At 37.9% G+C, this 17,277-nt stretch overlaps 2 protein-coding genes across 2 annotated transcripts; both read left to right on the forward strand.

The window, feature by feature from the left end:
• The first annotated feature begins 6,430 nt into the window (after positions 1-6,430).
• On the forward strand, positions 6,431-7,715 carry LOC102797389 (H-2 class II histocompatibility antigen, A-Q alpha chain-like). The gene is made up of 4 exons (XM_087837615.1): positions 6,431-6,545; positions 6,677-6,919; positions 7,049-7,330; positions 7,419-7,715. Exons 1-4 carry the CDS (start codon positions 6,491-6,493, stop codon positions 7,547-7,549), a joined length of 711 nt encoding a protein of 236 aa, XP_087693741.1. The 5' UTR covers positions 6,431-6,490; the 3' UTR covers positions 7,550-7,715.
• Positions 7,716-8,957: 1,242 nt separating this feature from the next.
• LOC102779009 (H-2 class II histocompatibility antigen, E-S beta chain-like) lies at positions 8,958-16,097 on the forward strand. Its single transcript, XM_087837618.1, has 6 exons — positions 8,958-9,047; positions 12,233-12,526; positions 12,617-12,730; positions 13,339-13,431; positions 14,187-14,221; positions 15,688-16,097. The coding sequence occupies exons 1-4, from the start codon at positions 8,960-8,962 to the stop codon at positions 13,386-13,388; spliced, it is 546 nt and encodes a 181-aa protein (XP_087693744.1). The 5' UTR covers positions 8,958-8,959; the 3' UTR covers positions 13,389-13,431; positions 14,187-14,221; positions 15,688-16,097.
• The last annotated feature ends 1,180 nt before the right edge of the window (positions 16,098-17,277 follow it).

The following is a 17,277-nucleotide window of genomic DNA, read 5'->3' on the forward strand; positions in this document are numbered from 1 at the left end:
AAACATTCATTAAACTAAAAAGATCACCAGAGGAAGCTAAAGTACTGACCATTAAAAACATGGTGGCTCTCGAAAAATATCAATGAGCAAAATGATCTGGACTATAAACAACGTAACAAACAACCACACACTCATGATGCACACTCAGTGTTTATTTACAGAGGTGATAAGGTGACAAAAACAGGAAGAGCAGAGCGGGGAGTAAACAAACCTAAACTGGGAAAACTAGTGATGTGACGTTCTGTATCGAGGCTTCGAAGCTTGTGTCGAGTAATGGAGGGGCCGTTTCCGCGATGCGCGTATCGAGGCTTGCTTCATTTATGGGAGGAGCTGAAAATGATGACGTCCGAAGCCTCGCTGCCCGGCTGTACCACGTGACTGGTTCATGAAGTGGTTCGAACTTTGCCGCGAGATATGACAGCGATATAAACCCCTCAGACTTCATTCAAAAATGTAGGTGTTTGATGGAGAGTTGCGGTTAGTGAGAGTTTGGAGACAGTTTGGAGGTTTATGAGAGTGAGGAGAGAAAGTCAGGAGAGAATGGAGCCAGCTAAGAAGAGGAGGATGTCCTCCCCTGCGTGGGAACATTTTGATTTTATTCCTCCCAACAAGGTAAATTTCTACAGAAGATGTATTTTCATAATACTGATGGTGCAATACAATTTATGTTAAGCTGTCTTTACTTTTGTACAAGGTGAAGTGTTTGCTATGTGCCAGGGAGCTGGGATATAACAACAACACCTCATCCATGCTTAGGCACTACAGAGCTTTGCATGAGAATAACGGGAACACCGATTGTGGAGCAAGACCAGGTGAGCCATCAAATGCCATGATAATATAGCATGCTGTAATGTTACTAAATGATATAGCAATATTATACAACTGTAATAAGTTACGTGTGTGATATTTATATTTGTGCTTTGTCTTTGTCTTTCCTCAGGAGAACAATCTCAAATAGATGAAGACCTGGTTAGCATGGTGATTGAGGACTCCCAGCCATTTAGCATTGTGGAGGACAAAGGATTTAAAAGATTAGTTAAATCATTCAATCCTAGCTATGTTCTCCCCACTAAAAAGGTCATAAAAGCAGTGAAAATGTAGTTTTTAGAGAATAAAATGTGAACAGGCAGGACTGAAGCTTCAGTCTGTAGCTGTCCATACCTCAACGTTACAAAAGCACAACCACTGTCCACACCCCAACCACACCTCACCTCACAGTAAATGATCATTTCCATTTTAAGCATTTCCAAATAATCATTTTCCATACTGCCAGTATAAATATACACAGTATGCTGCCATCACTACAATATACATGTTTTACACACTCCTTTTGTTTTTGACATTTACAGGCTGTGTGCAAAAGGCCACACTCTTCAAATTCATGCCAACTAATATTTTTACGTCCAGTAGATGTCCTACTAGAGCAAATGAAGCTTCAAGAAGCTTTGCACTGGGGTGAACCAATTGGATGAAAAGCTTCAGTGCTTCATGAAGCTTCATCTGCCCATCACTAGGGAAAACTAAAGAACTAAACTAAACCAAACACTCACGGGAGGAGGAGCAAACTGCACAAAGAAAGATGGCAGAGAGACACAGAATGACTACCGGGTAACACAGAGTAATGCAGACTGACATGGAGTTAAACAGACGTCGCGACAGAGAGCACAGGAAAACACAGTGTTAAAATACACAGGGAGTAATCAGGAAATGGGCTACAGGAGGGAGACACAGCTGGGAGAAATTAGGCTAACGAGACAGGGGAGAGGTAAAATTGAACACACTGACATGAGACATGAACTTTCAGAATAAAACAGGAAACTCGGACACAGGGAACCAGACAAGACGCTGAACTGAACAGACAGATTCACAAACAGACGGGGTGACACCATAGACAGACAGAGATACAGACGCAGACTCAGAGGCAGACCGAAGAGAACTCAAACAATAATAATCATCATAATAATAAACTAGAAAATGATAATAATAAACTTAAAGCGCTGGGTCACCGACCCAGGACCATGACAGGAATAAACAGTTGCATCAGTCAGACAGTTGCAGAATATGATCAACTAGAACGGAAAACATTTAACTATATGGATCACAATACACAGGACTTGGAATATGAAAGATCCATTTATTAACACAATGTACTGTATGAACCTGCTCCCCAGAATTACTAGACCTACCAGGATCACATCACATTGTGGAATTCTCATAGACAACATTTTTACAAATGACACGGAATTGTGAAGTACACACTTATTTAATAAATTATTTAATAAATTAAATAAGTGTATAACTCCTTTTCAATATGTAAATGAATCAGAACAGGACAGAAATTTTAAAGACAAAACAGACTCCTTAATATCAGCAAACAAACAAACACATATAACAGTCCAGCAGCTGGGGAGTCTTGTAAAGAAAAAAAAAGAGAAATGCTCTGTGACTAAAATACAGAACATTTCAGTATTTGTATGAGACAATAAATTAAGATAAAGTTTGTAGATTTAAATTTACATTAAATCTTATGTACCTTTTTATACTTTTTATGTTAAATAAAAGTGATTCACATATGTGAAAACAATGGATTGCCTAATAATATGGTGAAACAGTGCTATAATACAATTAATCATGGTTAAAATTGTTTTTAAAAAGTGCTGTTATTAATATTTATTAAAAATAAAGTTCCTACTACTACGAACTCCCTGAAAATAATATATCTCATCCTACCAGCCAACCAGGAAAATGATTACTATAAACACATGCAAAACTTTTCAAACAACTATTCAAACAGAACAAAGTCCCTTAATGCTTTCAATAACATGTCTACTGCTACGAATTGCTTGTGTCTTTTGTTTCCCGTCGGACTGCTTGTTAGACTCTATCAGTAGTGGAAAGAGCAGAGGGGTGTGGTATTTCATCACAGCCAGAGGGAGGCACTGTGGAACCATCAAGCAAAAGACCCCAGTGCTGATAAGGCAAGAGTTGGGGAATGGCTGCAGTCACAGCATTGTAAGATGGTGAAAGAATAGAAATACTTAACTAAAAACGATAAATCCAAATAGATTAAATAACAGTACTCTTTTTTTTCACTTTTATGAATGCTAGCTATATTTTCAGGAGAATAGAAGTAGTACTTGTGTAACGGAAGTGCCTGAGATGACTGAGAACCCATGTTTAAGAGGTGACTGAGAAATGTTACTAATTTTTACATACATAATATGTACATAAATTTTACATTTACATAATTTAAGAAAACTATGAAGGAGTTGATATTCAACAGGTCATAAAGTCAAGAGGTGGAATGACTATCCTGAGCTGAATCAACAGGTGGAAAAGAAGAAATAATTTCAATGGAGGTAACATAAAAACACTGACACTAGATCTGAGAGAATAGAGAGAAAATGTGGAAAAAAGATTAGCATATAAAATACAATGTTAAACAAAGCAATTATCCCCTTAAAATGAGATAAATACCATGCATAATCTCTAAAAGCTGATTCTGTTCATCTGGACGTAGCGTTTTGTGGGAGAAAGGTTTCGTCACTCATCCAAGTGACTTCTTCAGTCTCAGCTGACTGCAGATTTCCCCAACCTTATAAACAGTACATTTGTATAATGACTGAAACCAGCCCACTGAGGAACAATGGGCTGTGAGGTCAGTTCCTTAATCTTAATTATGCAAATTCTCATGACCATTGATCAACAACCACTGACCAAAACCCACTGATCAAAGACCACTGATCAATGGCCATGAGTACCATTCACAGAGAATCTGTACACATCTTGAACATGATCCAAACTGTACATATTAAATGTTGGACTCCCATTCAAATGATTTTGACAATGAAGCACCTTTAGACTTTCAAGAATCTGTTTGACAAGTTTCTTTAACACCAGTGGGTCATGGTCATTATTATTGATATATTCTTCCAGAGTGTATTCATAAAGTTGCAGACAAAGATATCTCGTCCTCCTGAAAATCAACATATTGTACGATATAAGGACGATGGAGTTCAGGGAGTCGTGGGATTTCTTCTTCTTTCTTCAGCACTTCGTAGTTGCTTTAGACATTGGCCATTTCTCAGTTCTTAAGTACACGAGTCCGTACTCATATTCTCGCTTCTTTGCGACTTCGTAGTTCACATGGCATTCTGGAGAAATGCAAGAAGGTAGCACGATTTGTGTACAATTGGAACACCAGTGTACTTGATGATGTCACAGGTCAGCCTAACATGACCGGGCTGGCTCAGCCTGCTCAAATATCAATAAACAATACAATAAAATTATATATAAACATTACTGTGTGTGTTTTTCTTGAAAAATAATGCATGAAAAATATTTCATAAATTACTTTATCTGTATAGATATTTTATATTATATAGCTAGCAGACGCCATCAATGAAAAGCCCACCGGTGTCAAAACAACGTTGAGGTCATGCGTCTATTAATGAACGTCCAGGTGTATGAAAGCTAAGAGACCGAGGCTCGTTTCCATATGGACACCGGGAAACATCTATAAAACCGGTCAGTGTCTGCAGCTGTTTACGGTCTTTCCCCCTCACTTACCTCGCTGACTAGCCCCTGACAGTCACTCTCACTTTTAGCACTTTTTGGAGAAAAATGGGCAAAACGCTTAAATAATATAAATTATATGGGGAAAATGCACTATTTACTTTATCTCTATAGACCCTGTACAGTTTGTAAACAGTGGTGACAGAGACAATATAAGGGTCTGTAGTGGTCATTTCCAGGGGAGGATATGTGATGTGCATAATTTGTAAGCAACTGAGCATTATAAAAGTCATTTCCAGAAGCTGTTGCTACTCCAAGTAGTCTAGGCAGTTTATATAGTAAATTTAGTACAGACTAATTAAGATGTTTAGCCCTGCCCCCCCTTTAACCAACTTCATACTGATCAGCTACCCCTTGCAAATGTGAGATATCAGCTCTCATGCTATCTTATAAAGCCAGGCGCTTGTTGAGAGGCAAACTGTTATGGAAATCTTGCTGTGAACTCTCAAGCCAGGCGTTTTCACTGTAAAAAGTGGAAAACAACAAACAAACAAGGGCCACTGCAAATTCAGTGTTAATAACATAGTAAAGTATACACTGTTTTTCTCCGATTCTCTGTCTTTAAACGTAATGTATTGACATAATATCGTCACCATTAAAGGGCGTGGCCCATGGCTCAAAAACTGCAACAGTTTCATACAGGTGTTTTCAGAGAGATAGTATACATTACCTTGTAAGCGCCCCTCTTCTTTTTTATTTTTCTCTTTCTGTGGTCTTAGGAGGACTTCCACCTTTGCACTCACTGCAGCCTCAACAGTGACGTGTGTGTTTCCTGTCTGAGCTAAATGTGTCAGCAACAGATATGGTGTACACTAATAGTGAACTAACGAATAGTTAGTGAACAAAAGTGTAGTTCAGTGACCTGTTATACAATAAGTCCTTTTAGTGTCAATGATGCATGAAACTAATAGCTAAAAATAACATCAAATACTTGCAAAACACTTCATGCGATCACAAAACGCAAACATCAGTTAATCATCCTTCCTTTTATAGTGTAAAAACCCTGGCATGGGTCAGTTACTGACACTTTAGAGTTAAGTAAAGCACTAAGTGAACTAAGACTAAACACTTCACACCAGTGGATTCAAAAAAAGTGTTTTGTGAGTAAATAAATACTGCATGAATATATAGAGTTATATTCATATATATTTTGTACAGTCTTCCAGCCCATGCATGTAACGTTGCTGAACTGCAGAGCTCCTTCAGTGACAGACTGCTGCAGCTACAACTGTTATAACTTGCACACTATTCTTCTCAATTTATATATATATATATATATATATATATATATATATATATATATATATACATCTATACTATACATAGACATTCGACCTTTCAATGAACTTAAACTGTGTGTATGAGGTATGCAGAAAAGCAAAAGTAAGCGTCTTGCTAAACTATAAAAACAGGAACTTGCAATAGGTCATATCTCAAATGCACATTTGAAGGGGGGAAGTCTTGCACCTCTAAGAAACAGAACAATCTAGTTCCTAAAGCTATAATGGAAATTATAACGTCGAGGCTGCTTCCTCTCATCTCATGGTACACAAGTGCACACAGAATCTAATCAGACCTAATAGGAATATTAATTTTATCAGCATACAAATGATTAAATATTTCTAAGCATAAATGATTATATGTTCCTAAGCACAAATGACAATTTAAAAAAATTCAATTCTAAATGTAACCACAGTGAATGAATTTATCTGGATTTGTTTTTTTGCTCCATAAACTGTACTTATCTTAGTTTAAGTTGTTCAGCAAATTCTACTTGACTCCTCCCCTCCTCCTGTTCTGCCCAGCAACATTTATATGATTTGTTTAACAATGACGAAGTTGTCCTGTATCACTGTCAACTTTGATACTAAAGACGAGAGACACAAGGCAGAACACCACGTAGTACAGACTGAACATGTTCCTTAAAATTATATTTATTTTGTCTACAGCAGCCTGCGTCGAGGCTGAAGGTAGGTATCATTATTTCCCCATTACTGGTTCATCTATAACTTTCATCGTGTAAGATTTATTTATGATTTATTTGTTTGTAATTTACAGTATTTTAACACTGTGTTTTAACTGTGTTGTCACTTGATCCTAGGAAGTCATACACTTTGTCACATCTATGGATGTTTTGACTCTAGTGATACTCAAATCTGTGCAGCATTTGATGGTGATGAAATATACTATGCCGACTTTAAAAAAGATCTTCTGATTTGGGAGAGCAAAATTGCCACAAGTTTTCGTTCACCCGACGCTTACAAATATGCAGTATTATATCGAAGCATGTGCAAAAATGACATCTACAGATGGAAGCCAGACAAGTCTGTAATAAAGAAAAAAGGTCAGTGAAACTCAAACTGTTATGTTTCCTGTTCAGTTTTCACTGTTTATGCTGCAAGTTTTTTTAGATCTTTTTTTTTTTTAAACCAGAAAATTGAATTTAAGCAAATCATGTGTTCATTTAATTTAGAGCCACCAGAATTCATCATCTACCCCAGAGATGAAGTGATAACAGGGGAAGATAATACCCTCATCTGCTTCATCAATCGCTTTTTTCCTCCTTTGATCAACATTAAGTGGACCAAGAATGATGTAGAAGTAACAATGGAAGACCCTTTCATCAAAACTTTGTCCAATCCTGATGGGACCGCTTATGTTTTGTCCTACCTCAACTTTGTGCCAGAGAAAGGAGACATCTACAGTTGCACTGTGGAACATGAAGCAATGGATGAGCCTCAGACCAAGTTTTGGGGTGAGAACAAAGAAGCTTCAGATATTTTAGCGCATATAATACGATTTAATGTTTAGAATTCATCATTTCTTTCTGCTGTTCTCTGCAGAGGTTGAAACAGATGAGATCAGCAAAGGTCCAGCTGTCTTCTGTGGATTTGGCCTGAGTCTTGGATTGCTTGGAGTTTTCATAGGAACCTGCTTTTTTTTTAAAGCAGTGCACTCTGGTCCCACTGCTTGAGATGTATACTACATATTGTATAGAGCTGCATAATCCTTCGTTTGTTTCCAGCAGGCATAACTTTCATCTGTGGTTACTGACAAACCTGAACTGTCTCGTATTTGCATCACCTGTGTAATGGCATTAACGGCTCATATGCTGTTAAAAATAAAACCATCGTTCTTTGGCTGATATGTCAGTGTTTCTATAATAAAACTTTCGCTTTCATACTGTGCAATAAAGCTGAACGGTGATATCAGCACTTTTCCCACAGACATTTTCAGACGTGACGCGCTGCTGCACATTTTTGGTTCGTAGCATTAGTGCAGAGCTTGAAGTCTGCATGACTGGTATTCTAGCATTGAAATATGTCTTATTAATAATCCATCACTCTAAAATCATATTAGGTGCATTATGTCAAGTAGAATGAAACTTGAAAAAAAACTATGCTGTTTTTCTTTCAACTGAAATAAAGTAAAAACCAGACTAGAAAAAAAAAGAATGTATCCATAAACGTATTAAACACATTGTTGCTGAGACGTCTACCTGATTGTAAGTCATTACACTTCATAAGTATTATTACTTACTCCACTATTATTAACAAGGATGTGAAAACTAAGTTCAAAAAAACATGTAAATAAATCGATACAAGTGAATACATTTTGGAAAATTACTAGAAATGAAAAATAGTTTGTAAGAAGTTTGTAGTTAGTTGCAGAGATTATTTGGGTGCCTTATTTTCGCAACAGAATATGAGGTTTTGTGATACAGTTCACTTTACTGAAAAGAAAACTTCAGTAATGTTTTTCACAAGAGCTGTAAGAAAAGTGAAAGCATATCGTTTTCTGTAGGCTGAATTCTGTAATCTATTTTAACCTCTAAACATTCATTTGCTGCTAGAGTAAGGTTAATATCGGTCTCTTTATATGAATTTTTCATCTATTTAGCATCTATTTAGAAAATCTAACAGAACAACAATGAGGTGAAATTTTAGCCAAAGGTCCAGCAGAAGAATGAAAGCCAGAAAACATTAGGCTGTAACATGAAGTAAAACTTGGTGAGGAAATTAACCAACTTGTCAAATCTTTATGATTTATGCAGATTTGATCTACAGTTTAAAACATTCTTCTTTATAGTCTCAACACAAAATGCTCCCACGTCTCTCTACTGTTTCTGATTGTCAAACAACAGTTTGATTGTCCACATAAGTCACTTTACCTAGTATTAGTGCACAAACAAGTGCTAGCTGAACAAAGGAGCAAAGTTGTAATCATAATCAGTTATTGTCATAAATGTAATGGATAGAGGGAGTTTCCACTAAATGTTTTGCTGTTATATCAGCCTATCTGCTTTCATTTCCTTGTTTTGGTGAACATATAAATGCTGCAGATTAAGTCTTCTTCCTGAATCATCGTACAACACACGCGAAACATGTACACTCGTAACTTTATCCTGTGTGTGGCTTCCTGTGACAGGAAACAGTTGTGTACGGACATGTTAGATGCCATCCAATCCGTAGGTAAGAGATTTGATTCTTAATAATGTTTTAAATCAAATGTTAAATAGGGTTTTGATGCTGTGAACTTTTTACATCAAATATTTTTATGATCATTTTTGATGACATAAGATTATTATATTTGTTTTACTGTAAATAACAATAGTGCTTTATGAGTTTTGCTCAGTTGCATGACATTACAGTTGATTTCCAAGTAAATGGTAAATGGCCTGCATTTGTATAGTGCAGGGGTCTGCAACCTTTAACACCCAAAGAGCCACTTGGACCCAGTTTCCACGCAAAAGAAAACACTGGGAGCCGCAAATACTTTTTGAAATTTTAAATGAAGATAACACTGTATATATTGTTTTTTTTACCTTTATGCTTTTTGTGAACAACTAAAATAAGTAAGTAAGTAAAGTTTATTTATTAAGCGCTTTTAACAGACAGGCAGTCACAAAGCGCTGTACACAAATATTAAAATAAACAACACAATCAATAGACATTATACACAATGTAAAAGATCAAATGTAAATAATGTAAAGAATATAAAATACGAAGATCAACAAAAGGCTTGTTTGAACAGAAACGTTTTTAACTGCTTTTTAAAAGAATCCACAGAGCAACTGTGTTGCTTATGAAATCCATGAAGTGCTACAGAGAAAATTACATTTTATTCATGTAATTAACACATTTTGAAAAGAAATATAACAAAAGGAAAGACACCCAGCTGAACTAAAATGATCCATGTAGCAAACAAAAACTGTTGTGAGCCGCCACCCTTATATCGCCTTTGGGCTTTTGGAGCCTTGACCCTACTTTTAAAAAATAATTGGGAAAAAAGCTCTATGCTGCTAACAAAAAAAAAGATATTTGCAAAATTCTGCCTAAATATGTATTTTACCTGGTTAATGTGTGTGGCGGGGCGTGGTCTGCAGCGCCGCTGCAGGGGAGGCGGACGCACCTGACTGGCACCCGCAATCACGCCTCACTGCCTTAAAGTCTGTGCTCTCTATGCTGTTGTGTTGGTGTGTGTCGGGCAGTAGCTGAAAAGCTACAGCCGGCTGTATGCGTCAGCAACCGTGTGTGAAAAGCGGTCGATAAAGAGATGCTGAAAAGCATGTTCATGCCATGATATGTTTACAATGGGACTTCTGCTCCTGAACCTTTGCGCACAGCGCCTGCAAATCGGACTGTAAGCTGTCATCTGTGTGAGGCGTGAGCGGTGTTTGTTTGTAACATAGTTCACGGTGGAGAACAGCTGCTGACATAATGTGGATCCGAAGATCCACAATTGGCCTACTTGGGGTCGAAAGTCTCGATAAATGCACGGCGTTTCGGCGAGCATACCGACTTCCGCGAGTGTGACGCTTATTTTGAGCGATGAAAAAAAATAACCACCGGGAGCCGCAAAATAAAGACTAAAGAGCCGCATGCGGCTCCGGAGCCGCGGGTTGCCGACCCCTGGTATAGTGCTTTACTCAGTCCCTAAGGACCCCAAAGCGCTTTACACTACATTCAGTCATTCACCCATTCACACACACATTCACACACTGGCAATGGCAAGCTACGTTGTAGCCACAGCTGCCCTGGGGCGCACTGACAGAGGCGAGGCTGCCGGACACTGGCGCCACCGGGCCCTCTGACCACCACCAGTAGGCAAACATGGGGTTAGTATCTTGCCCAAGGATATTTGGCATGCAGCTAGTGATGTTCGATTCGTGAACGAATCGTTCAGTACTCGAGAATCACTTTACTGACTCGTGAATCATGATTCACAAGCCCAACTGACTCACTGACTCATCCCTGTTTCTGTTAGCAAAGTAATTCGCTTAGAAGAAATATATCTAGCTTATAATTAAAATTGTGTGTGTGTGGGGGGGGGGGGGAACAACAGCCAGTTTCTTAACAAAAGCATTTCTGCTCTGAACTGGAAGAAAAAACCCTGAGTAGAAGCTCACATCAAGAAAATAGCTCCTCGGTTCACAGTAGCATCGCTCTGCTAACAGGCTAACAGCACATTTGAGCTACTCACCCCCTCCCTTCCTGTGCTGAATCGTAAGCGTAAGCAAATCACTCAGGACTCGCTCACTCCGTCCCTCCTGTGCTGAATCGTAAGCGAATCACTCAGGACTCGCTCACCCCCTCCCTCCTGTGCTGAATCGTAAGCGAATCACTCAGGACTCGCTCACTCCGTCCCTGAGCGAGAGCGAACGAAGAATCACTCACTCGCTCACCCCCTCCCTCCTGGCTCACAACTTCTTCTTCTTCTTGGTTGGCAACCAACGTTAAGGCGCATTACCGCCCCCTGGCTCACAGCTCAGTGGACATTTAGATGAGAAAATATATATTTAACACATTTAAGGAAAATACTAATAAAATAAAAATAAACAAAATAAATGTTTATTAAGCAATTTTGATAGGAAATTGCTTAATTTTAGAAATGTTTTTGCTCTTTTTTGCTCTATAAAATAGTTGTTGTTTTTTTTAGAATCATTCATCTTAGCAGTGGGATTTTACGGTGGCCCCTAGAGACAAAGCACGTACAAACTCCAAAACACTTGCAAACTCCAAAACACTTGCAAACTCCAAAACACTTGCAAACTCCAAAACACATGCAAACTCCAAAACACTTGCAAACTCCAAAACACATGCAAACTCCAAAACACATGCAAACCCCAAAGCACATGCAAATTCCAAAACACAACGGAAGTGCTCCAGGACGCTAGGGGCAGTGTTGAGCTTTTGTTACCTAGTAACTACACAAGCCAGGATGTACCAATGACCGGATTTGGGGTCTGCAGCCTTTTTTTTTTTTTTTTTTTTTTTTTTTTTTTTGGGTCTGCAGCCTTAAAGGCCGCATTTTAAGGCCGATTATGTCACAGCGACACGACGAAGGCTGTCCCAATTCAAAGGCTGCTGGAAATGCGGCCCTCAAATTAAAACTCATTAAAACTCGATTCAGTAAAAATAATCAAATTTACCATCACTACATGCAGCCAGGAGGCAGCCTGGGATTGACCCACCGACCTTCTGATTAGTGGCCTACCTGCTCTGCCACCTGAGCTACAGCCACCTCAAGTATGCCATAAATGACAACATAGCTACGATACATTACATTACATACATTTGAGGAATACATCTGTGAACAGAGAAGGTGCATTAATGTATTTTTCTTAATCAGAAGCATGAAACTTATTTTTTCACAGATAATCTGACAACTATACCCACCGTCAAACTAAAATCCTTGAAAAGGCCTAATGGTGAGCACGCATCTACGCTTGTGTGCAGTGCCTACAACTTTTATCCAAAACAAATCAGAATGATGTGGATGAGGAACGGCAAGGAGGTGACCACAGATGTCAGTTACTCTGACGTGATGCCTAATGGTGACTGGTGCTACCAGACTCATTCTTACCTGACGTACATCCCAACTTCAGCAGAAAAAATTGCCTGCATGGTCGAACACCTTGGTCTCTCCGAGCCGATGTTTGTGGTCTGGGGTAAGTTTGCTGCTGTGATGCCAATTAAAGTCAGAGAGATAAAACTGAAGCTGCATAATTACGAGTTTCACTTTTATCTCACTGTTTCAGACCCCTCCCTCCCGGTGGAACAACGAACTCAGATAGTTGTTGGACTGTGTGGACTCGTGATTGGATTTGTTATTGCAATATCTGGAATCATCTACTACATCACTGTGTGTCAAAGTAAGGAGTTTGTTAGAAGTGTACATAATATAACATATTCTGATCTAAGACTGAAAGCCTCGGTGTGCCCAGCACTCAGTAACTTTCTTGACTTTGTCTCTTTTCTGTTTTCAAGAGAATCCTAAAAAAAAAACTATTCCTATTCTTACTACAGCACATATCATTATTAAGTAGATCTGTTGCCTCATCATCATCATCATCATTTTTTTCTATGCTGCTATTGCTGTGTTCATAAATTGGGCCTTTTCTGTGGTTGCAACAACATTAAGTTTTGCTTGCATACACTGTAAAAACAAATCCTAATATAAAAGTATTTTACTGTGTATTTTACAGTTTTGTTCTGTTCTTCTAGAATATCATTAAATTTACATAAATAGACTGTGATTTCCCATGTAAATCCCATCTAAAATTAGGGCAACAAACTGTATTGTCATTACTGAAAATAACCGTATTTTTATGAGAAAGTTATTTTCTATTTTTTATGGTATTATTTTGGCGCCCCAGCTGCTGGAATATTACTGTTTTTTCAGGATTTTTTTTTTTTTTTCTACGGTGTTGTAAAACCAATAGAGTTGTTAAAATGATAAATATGTTCTTGTTTTTAACAGGACAAGTGTTCATTCCTGTGGAATCCCCTCCTGAAGCTGGAGCAACTTAACAGCCTGAGCAAACACTATTAATAAGGGCACGCTCCATCCAAGGTGCCCCAAATATCACAGCTCTCTGAATAATGATGTCTGTTGTGGGTGCTTGGGGCTTTGCATCTTTTACCCTACAGGACAAGAGGATACATTTGTAATGTAGTTAATACTCTTATACAGTATAGTAATATATTTTATAGAAAAATGATTACACTGTATCTACTGGCATTAACCCTCATTAAGCAGTAAACCCTGTGAGTTAACCAGTGGTGAAAGTGGAAAAGTAGAAAAACCCTGGAACAATACGATGGTTCAAAAGCTACCCACAGTGTGCACACCCACATGGTACCTTCCTAGCAATTAAGTAAGAGACTGATTATTTCAAACTATATAGAACCAACTAACATTTTGTTTATCAATCTAAATACCCTGAAATTTTATGATTTATTTGAATATACAATGGCACAGATAATGTATAAAGAACAAAATAACTTGCTTTGTGTCAGCACTCAGAAGCTGTTTAAAGTCAGAGAGAGTCAATATGACTTATGGGGAACATGTTTCTTTAAAAAAAAAACAAGATAAGGACAAACATAAAGCAGAGATGTGTTTCTGTTAGAGGAGTTAACCTGTGGAATAGTTATGACAGTGATTTAAAAAGGTGTAGTTCATTTGGTGGACTTATCCCTGCCTGTTGAGGCTGGCTGTTGGGACATGGAACCTGTGTTGAGGAAGGAGCCTGAGCTAGTGCTTGAGGTTGAGAGATAGATACTAACTTGATATGGTCGGACTTACAGTTTGTGCTCTGTCTCCAGGAGAGAAGCTGGACTCCAGTCTGGAATTACCCTTGGTGAGAGGACTGTAGTTTCCGCTTATGTGTTAAACGGCAGTTCAGAGTACCCAGTCTTCTTGGAATCATTTGGTGGGGTGCTCGAGGGTGCTCCATCTGATGACTCTGTTGTCTTACTGAGCTTCAAAACTTACATGTGCAATGACACAGAATGATGATCTGTTCCTGAGTCACTGACAAGAAAATCCTCTCAAATGATTTGTTGCACTCATGGTCCTTTCCTAACAATTAAAACAAGAAAAGGTTTTATCTCCCAGCAGGGAATTGAACCCTGGGGTCTCACATGTAACTCTAGTAATGTGTGCCCCATCATGAACAGCTGCAGTACTAAATTTAACCACAACAGTGGACACTTTGAGAGGCTGTTTCATTTATATACACCTTCGTGTGTCAGGTTAAACATCAGACAGCGCTCCTTTGTGGTCAGAGAGGGTATTACATCCATAATAAAAAGAGCAACCACAGATAATTTGAAGATTAAGATCTGTGTTTCTGTGTTTGTTCAAAATCACTACCCTTTCAGCTTGTTAGTGGCCAAAAGTGTCAACAGATTAAGACTGTAATTTCTATTATTTTTATTTTTTGTAGGGTTTTTTTGCCATTTTTTCTGCATAAAGCTTTTAACTAACGTCAGTTCTTTTCATAAATAATAATAATAATAAATTTTATATATTTGCAGTTGTAACCCAGCAGAGAAAACCGCTTTTGTTGTTATTCTTTCTTGGTTTCTTTTTATTTGTATAAATGTATTTTCATTCTTTTATTTTGAAAAGCAACATTTATTTTGGAAGTGTGATCTTCCAACAAACTTTATTTTTCTGTTGCCGAATCACAAGGGGTAAATGCTTTTTTTTCATTGGTTGAAAGTGGATTAGCCCCGTCTTCCAAAACACCAGACCATCATTTCACATGAGCTAGGTCTTTTCGCACATGGAAGTAGATGATACAGGCCACGGATAGCTCGTGCGGAATTTTCAAACACATGGGCTCAACTCACCAAAATGTTAGAAAATTCCGCAATTAGATGAAAAAAATTACATTAATATGAAAAAAATATATTATTAAGATCACTAATAAAAAAAAGTCCTCTCTCAGTGTACTTTCAACCAAAAGGCAAATAACCAAACCACTTTGCTTTTTATATTTTTAGCAGTGTGTCACACATACAGTAAATATTGTCCAAAAAGTAAGAAATCTTTGGGGTGCTTTGATTCATTTTGCTGAAGCACCCCCCAAAAATGGGCTAAAATCGCCCCTGATGAAATGTAATTATTAATACAATATGCATCATGGAAAAACAAAAGCTGAAATTGATTCAATTTAGTACTTTTTTCTGTGTGCTCTGTGATTATAAAGGCCTTAAATGTTGTGATATATACTGTAAATGATTTTCACAGACGTCTTAAAGAAGTTAAATCACTGCTGATAGTCTGGTTGTTTATATTTTCACGTTTTTGTGTCTGTAGGGCTGTTTAATGACGATTTGGACTCCTCTGGGAGATGAGGACACACCCACATCTGTTCCATACTGCAGCCATGGATGGTGTTACAGCTCTGAGTCAACTTTGGTCCTTCAGACCCACACACTGGAAAACCAGCACCTGGACTTCATGCAGGAGAGACGGCCTCAGTGATTTAGGTTCATAAGCGAGTTCAAACATTTCTGTCCTCTTATCACTTAGATTCCTTAATCTTAAAAGTGAATGCATTTAAAGCAGGAACTGCACACCTAGCCATCAGAAGTTTGGCAGCATGAGTACTGTAAAGTTTTGTAGAGTCCTTGTTAAAAATTCCACAAGCACCACACCACGTTTGTCAAATAAAGTTCCATTTTGTACAGTACATTGTTGAAATGATAAACTATATATTCTATTTATCCACTTGTCAGTAGTTTTTGAATAAATGGATGTCAATGATAAATCAGTGGTGATTCACCTGCAAATGTTTTTAACAAACTTTGTTTTTAGAGAGAAAACGAGAGAGCAACGACCACTCATTAAGACCAGCCAGAAATCTGTTCCTGTCTGGCAGCTGTGGAAACTTCCAATAAGAAGGTTTAATTCTAATTGAATTCTAATTCTTAGAACAATGCTGGGTCATGTGTGATGTGTCATCATATGAGGATATTACATTTTGACTTAATTCTGTTTAATTATGTGTTTTGATCGTTGATCCAGTATGGCAGCTTGCTGTTGTGCTGCAAGTTAAAAACCACTGTCCTCATGAGCACAACATCTAACAACTCTCCTTAAAAAAGTTGATTGACTTTAACTAGACACAGTGTTTTCCACTGGGAGATATATTCATCACTCATCCGTGACACTAGAGAAGTCACCTGGATGAGTGATAAAACAATTTTCCATGGAAAATCCAGAGGAACTAAACTTTGTTGTTGTTTCTTTGGGCTCAATTTCAGCCTCTGGAGCATCTCTCAGAAGAAAACGGTTTTGCCAATAATCGGATAAAAAGATTGTTGAACCAGGTGGTATTCTCTGGAGTTTAAGACCAAAACTGAACTCAAACAGTGAATTGACATTAGACTGGTATTCATAAAATGATTAGAAATACTGCTGAAGCTGAATGATTCATTCATTCAAAAAAAAAAAAAAAAAAAAAAATATATATATATATATATACACTAGTGGTGCAACGATACTCGTATCGATATTGAACCATTCGATACAGTGCTTTCGGTTCGGTACGCATATGTATCGAACAATATAAAATGTAACTGCTGGTTCTGTTAACGACTCAATCATAGAATGATTACGATATCAAACTAAAACAAATGTCTGAATCCTAAATTGTGGATATCCTATTGTGGTGATCTAAAATGTAACACTAAATGTGATTAAAACCCGAATAATCTGGACTCCTGGGCTGAACAACTTTGAGGATCACCAGCCCGAGGAAAACACAAAATGCACATGACTCTGTGACAAAGACAATTCATTCTTGAATGAAGACGTTGATCAGACACATTTAAAATGCAGCCAATTGGGTTTATTATTAAAGTTTTGAGGAAATAGAAGGGTTGGGGGCCGGGGGGGGGTTAA

Source organism: Neolamprologus brichardi, chromosome 3, assembly GCF_056152115.1.
Source record: "Neolamprologus brichardi isolate AB-2024 chromosome 3, ASM5615211v1, whole genome shotgun sequence".
Taxonomy (NCBI): domain Eukaryota; kingdom Metazoa; phylum Chordata; class Actinopteri; order Cichliformes; family Cichlidae; genus Neolamprologus; species Neolamprologus brichardi.